At 35.5% G+C, this 5820-nt stretch overlaps 1 protein-coding gene across 2 annotated transcripts; it reads right to left on the bottom strand.

The window, feature by feature from the left end:
• Window positions 1-248: 248 nt before the first annotated feature.
• Window positions 249-5820, bottom strand: LOC101494041 (uncharacterized). 2 transcript variants are annotated; one of them, XM_027332623.2, is made up of 7 exons: window positions 5722-5820; window positions 5433-5630; window positions 4436-4568; window positions 3380-3539; window positions 3128-3287; window positions 1695-2406; window positions 249-1599 (listed from the first exon to the last, which is right to left on the bottom strand). In XM_027332623.2, the coding sequence occupies exons 4-6, from the start codon at window positions 3515-3517 to the stop codon at window positions 2213-2215; spliced, it is 492 nt and encodes a 163-aa protein (XP_027188424.1). In that variant the 5' UTR covers window positions 3518-3539; window positions 4436-4568; window positions 5433-5630; window positions 5722-5820; the 3' UTR covers window positions 249-1599; window positions 1695-2212. The 2 variants fall into 2 exon arrangements, with proteins under 2 accessions (XP_027188424.1, XP_073222241.1); XM_073366140.1 differs by lacking the exon at window positions 4436-4568.

Below are 5820 nucleotides of genomic sequence, written 5' to 3'. Positions count from 1 at the left end.
AAAAATTATCTATTTTCTTTCTTCCCATTTTTCCATCCAACTAAGCAAACTTCTATCCAAAACTAATACTAATTTCTCCAATTACTTACCCCTCTCTATTAACTCCCCCAATATATATATATATATATAAAGGTAAAAGATATACATTTTTAATATAAAACTATTTTATCTTAACATCCAATAAAAATTAATTATTTGATCACATCATTCCACTTGTATAAAGATAATTTAAAATTGATAGTATGATATAGAAAAAGAATGTGATATCTCATTAGATGACGATGTAATGTGTAAATTCATTAAACTATATATACAAAAAATCTATTTATTACATTATAATAATTGAACAACAGTAAAAATAACACTCAAAGTAGGGGGTGGATTCCCTCTAGTGCAGTTCCCAATTCCCTCGTGCTTTCTCGTGTGTAGTAATCTACGACCTTAATTTATACATTTAATATTCTAAATTCTCTATCTTTAATTTTTGTATAGCCTAGATTTTACTGGACTCTCAATTCATGGGAGAGGATCCTGTCCCCTCAAAGTAGTGTACATGAATTTTATTCTTTAACTTGTTGGCTGACAAACGAGATGGTCATAAGAATGAGAGAAGGGGTTTTAGTCCGCTTGGGTTGATTGATTTTCACCACAAAACCTAAGTCTGCAAACGCCGTACAAGTTATTTTTTTTTACATTTTATTCCTTCCCTTATCTCTCTCCAACACTGAGGTGATATGGCTTCAAGGCAAAAAAATATCCAAATTTCGGGTACAACTTACAAAACTGAGGTATACCATCAGGTGAAGAACACTTTTACTGACTGAAGTTTTAGCTGTGGTACAAACCTGCTTGTATAGACTGCAAGTAGGTGTTGCCAAAATGAGGACGTGACCCATCAATGAGGTGCTTTTGATCAATGATTCATTGCACTGAATTACTAAAGCTCACCAAGTTCAAAGTCCTAGCCCTTGAATCCCCCCACAAATAAAGAGGAAAACGAATAATCCAACAATGTTTGAGGACCCAGAGGAGAGAAGAGCTTCAACTAATCACTGTGTTTAAACAGTGGCTTCATGAAAGCTTTTAGCTTCAATCAAGTTAGTGCAGAATAATTATGTAAAAGAACGACAGGAGTGCCGAATACCTTTATGTGTAATCAAATACTGTCATGTGATTATTAGGGGCCCATAAAGATTTACACAACAGGCCCATTGTGCTTTGCTAGAGAAGGAGTCCGATGTCTCTCAGTCACCAGCTCTTCAAGTGGGAGGGTCCTCAGATGTGTGGTGTTTGGCATTAGCCTCCACATAATGGCCAATCAGAAAATGAAAGGATTTGACCTGTAGAGTGGTACAGTTATGATTAGTACAGCGCAGATAACCTAAAAAAGGGAAAAAAAATTGTAGAGCAATACTGTGCGAGTGTATCTCTATACTTCCCATTATGCAAGTCATTTCAGTCAGCTCAACCTCCACAATAAAGCTAAAACTATTCAACCAGCATCCCGTGGCCCAATTTGTCTTCCACATACTTGTGCTTAAGATGGCATCTCGAGGTAGAAGTGCTACCTCCCAATGTCAAGCTGATAATTCAGCACACCTGTAGCCAGAAAATCTTGTAGAATTCAGCCTAGAACTAGCATTAGCCAAGGATACCATACAACCCAATCCAAAATCATTCATATGAAAGCTCACCTTATATCATATTTAAGCAGTGCATTCATATGTTGATGAATGAATATTTGAATTCTTACTGTGACTCTTTTACTATCCATCCATGAGAAGAGATAGGGGAGAATGAAATTAAGAGCTCCCTTAGCAATGTGTTCATATAGAATAGCTAAGCTTAGCAACCATTGACTACAAGATCAAAATCACAATGTAAAGATGTAAATATACCATTTGGTGTAGCTGCTAAAAGTATCATGGCATCAACTTATGATAATTCTACCATTTTCTGAACAAATATACAATTAACATCACAAATAAGCACATACATGACAACTTAAAACTTTGTAAAACAAAATATTCCAAAAACAAAACTTGGTGCTACCACAGGATATTTAGTACCCCAATACACTATTTTGCAATATCCAATTATATCTGTTCAGTGCAATGTACATTCAAACCCTTGAATTAAAAGGGACAGACTCTAATTTCTGCAAAGTTGCAGCCTGATTCTAGATGACCTGCAAGTCTGCTGGAGAAGAAATTCAAGTTGATTTTTTTGATACATCAGCATCTTCTTCAGTTTTGGAATTTTCTTTCTTCTCCATTACTTGCTGAACACCCTCTTGGTATCCCTGTATAAAACTCTTCAAAGCATCTCTGTATGAGGAAGCTCTGGTCATATACACACGCTGCAAAGCGGGTCTGAGAGTCTCCATTCCCCCTCTAGCAGCAACAGCTGTATATTACCCATTAAAAGATACATATGGATGGTCAAAATCACTGTCACAGACTTAATATTCAACGCAATGATAGGGAAACTTAATCAGAAAAAATATCAAGAAAACAAAACAAAAATAAATAAATAAAGGAGAGGGATTATAAGCCACAAGAGTCACCATATCAATAAAATCTAAAAAAAGAGTTTTGCTTCAATAGCAAGAAAAGAGAGTTTTACTCCGGGCTCGAAGTCGAGGGGTGGCGCACAAGATTTTAATTACAATTAAAAACTTGTGGTTGCAATTATATTGTCTTCGGCTTTTGAACGACACAGGTCTTATTGAAAGGGCTTGCATTAGGGATGGTATGCACTCCAGACACTGCAACAAATGTTGCAAAGGACTCTCGTGGGACTGTAGATCAGGAAAGCACGATCTTCCGTACACTTCCCACCGACAGTCTTGGGTTGAATCCCAGTGGCCAGGGATTTTAGCGGTGGTGTAGAGGAAGAGCACTTTTATTTAGATACAGTAGAAAGAATAAGAGAGAATTCTCTCTTCCAAGAGTTTCCACTTCACAATAAAGTCTATACCCTATTCAACAAATTTCTACAATATTCAATGATAACCTATTCTAACTACATAACACCATTGTATTTCAATACAATATTTAATCTTAATATTAAGAAGTCATTGACTCCAAATGGCATAACAGAATTAAACCAGAGCAAGAGACAGTACCAAGATCCTCCAGTGTTGAGGGTTCTTTATCTTTAGTTGTTTTCTTTTGAGCATTAGGTTCATCGATCATTTCATCTGTCTTATAATCATTTGGCCGAAGATCAGGACCAATGTCGCGAACCCAGCTAGCAGCATAAAGCTTAGCAGCTCTCTTCAAAACCTGAAGATTGAATGTGAGATAACACAGTAACTCGAAAAAAGGGAAGTGGAAAGCATTTATTATTAATGGAAATGGAAAAGAGCATAGCATACCCAGATACGCTGCTCATAGGTCAATTTGCGGCGCTTTTTGAGGTTAGGAGGATCGGGCAAAGAGGACGGAAAAGCAATTTCTTTGAGATCATAGCGTATGTAGTCAAAAAGCTTCCTACACACAACCCTCACTTTCATTTTGCACCTCAAAAACTAGCAACTAGCAGCAACAAAGCAGTGAGATGGTTAGAGGGAAAAATGAGACAATTGGCTCAACTGAATCATTGGTCAAAGACTCCTTATACAAAAAATTGGAAAACTAAATGAATAAAATAACAACACCTTTAATCCTTTAATGTTTTTAAATTACAATTAGTTTTCAAATTATTCAAAATTATGTCATATTCCAATGGATCACATCACCTGATCTCTATTTACTAATTCTAAAAAGTTCATAACAGCATATAAATTTCAAACTTTATAAAATCATCAAAAAAGAAAATTATTCAAAAAATAATCATAAAAAATTCATATTATACCTGAAAAAATCCCAATATCTTTCACAAAACACATTAATATGATTTCACAAGCTCACTCTTCAAACTCAAAACCATGAACATGACATACGTACCTAACTAAACAGGTAAGGTTTCACATAACAAAAGCTCACAAATAAGTTCTAATAACATAATTAAACAGAACTGGATTTATAATTTGATTGCAACACAAGCTCAAAAATAACAAAATTACAATAATCCAGAATTTAGTTATGCCCAAAGAGTCAAAGTTGTGCCTAATTTGAACATTCCTTCTTTATCAGAGAAATCAGAACATTACTCAACATAACAGTGCCATTCTAAGATCATAAAATCCATAAAGGTCAAATAAAGTTATAAAGTCCCATCAACAATGACATACTAATTATATGTATATATAGTTCTACAGTAGTATCCAAACGGTTGATCAACTTCCTACGAGAAATACTTTCTCATCTAATATTGACAATATAAATCACTAAAACAACCACTATCTAGAATCTTATGGAGAGAAGAATATAAACAAAAAAAAACTATTTATCCAATGAGTTGAATAGATAGTGTGTAAAATTGTACTAACCAAACCCAGCATGGTTAATGCATGCCCTGTCTCTTTGGTCCTAGGTAACAATCATACAATTTTTTTCCAATTTCAATAATCACTCTTTCTGTTGTCAAGGTTAGGTCATTCCATTTAAACAGACCTAAATTACCTGCAATATACATCTAATTATAGTGATTGTCATATGAATATTTTGCATAAGCTTTATTGAGAGCATGAGTTTGAAAGGAAAAAGTAATCAATAATTAATTTGATAGAAATCTGAAGATATTAAGATCGCTTGAAGCAATTCGAGAAGAATAAAATCCAGAAATCCAGAAACCCTAGGTCAATGTTCGTTCGCAATGTTTGCAGTAGCATCATCAAATTTACACAATAATGTTACAAGGTAGTAAAGGATTAAGACTTTGAATTAAAAGCATAACCAACTTTAAGTGTGTAGCAGACAGTGGCGGAGCTTGACTGAAAAGCTTGGAGTGGCCGATATAAAAATACAACAAAAAAACTCAAACACAACAAAAAAACTCAAACACTTTATATAGATATAAAATCAAACACCTTATGTGCAACAAAAAAACTCAAACACTTTACATGGACATAAAATCAAACACCTTATTTGCAACACAAAAACTCTAAACAAAAATCAGCACTACCCTCTAATTAAAACTCCAAATCAAAGCTCCAAACTCAACACTAACAAAATAAGCTTTAAATTTCATGCTAACTGAACAACATAAGCAAAAAGTAGAATTCCACAAAAATATCGGGTACTGCCATATAAGTTAAATTCTTAGGATAGGTAAAAACTCAACAAAATGAAGAACTCATAACTGACACAGGGGCGACGAACTAAGAAAAATTGAATTCAAAACTAACAGAGTCAGAGGAGCAACGAACTATCAAAACTAACTAAGAGGAGCGACGATTCAAACTAACAGAATTCCAAATCAAAACTAACTAACAAAAATCAACACTAACTAACAACAATCAGCACTAACAAAATAGAAATCTGAACCTTTTGAACAAAGCAGCAACGCGGTCTGGAGACAGATGAGGTTGCGGCAAACAGAGAGCACGGCCACAGAGGCAGTCAGGCAGAGGCGGCCGCAGGCCCGCAGCGAGCAGAGGAGCGATCAGGACTGGAGGCAGAGTGAGGCGGCCGCGCGTTTGTCGTGATCGGTAAATCTGAATCTGGAGGAGGGAGAGAGGAAGGCTGGAATAGTGAGGAAGAAAGAGAAAACTGAATTAGGTTTAGGTATTGTTGTAATTTTTGAGTTTTAACAACGCCATTTTAGTCCTTTTACCTGTAATTTTTTTTTTGGGTGGCCGCTGCCACCCCTGGCAGCAGAGAGCAAAACAGGCAAAACCACGATTGCGACTGGAGCAGAGGACGCAGCGTAACC

This window comes from Cicer arietinum, chromosome 3, assembly GCF_000331145.2.
Source record: "Cicer arietinum cultivar CDC Frontier isolate Library 1 chromosome 3, Cicar.CDCFrontier_v2.0, whole genome shotgun sequence".
Classification (NCBI taxonomy): Eukaryota; Viridiplantae; Streptophyta; class Magnoliopsida; order Fabales; family Fabaceae; genus Cicer; species Cicer arietinum.
Note: the sequence above shows the minus strand (reverse complement) of the source record. Positions and strands in the feature narration are given on the sequence as shown.

Excerpts from the sequence above, each read along its gene's own strand:
- LOC101494041 (XM_027332623.2), bottom strand. The coding sequence starts at position 3,517 with ATGAAAGTGAGGGTTGTGTGTAGGAAGCTTTTTGACTACATACGCTAT. Across the intron at positions 3,288-3,379 it reads CCTATGAGCAGCGTATCTGG|GTTTTGAAGAGAGCTGCTAA; the intron begins GTATGCTATGCT and ends TTCAATCTTCAG. Across the intron at positions 2,407-3,127 it reads CTCAACACTGGAGGATCTTG|CTGTTGCTGCTAGAGGGGGA; the intron begins GTACTGTCTCTT and ends GGTAATATACAG.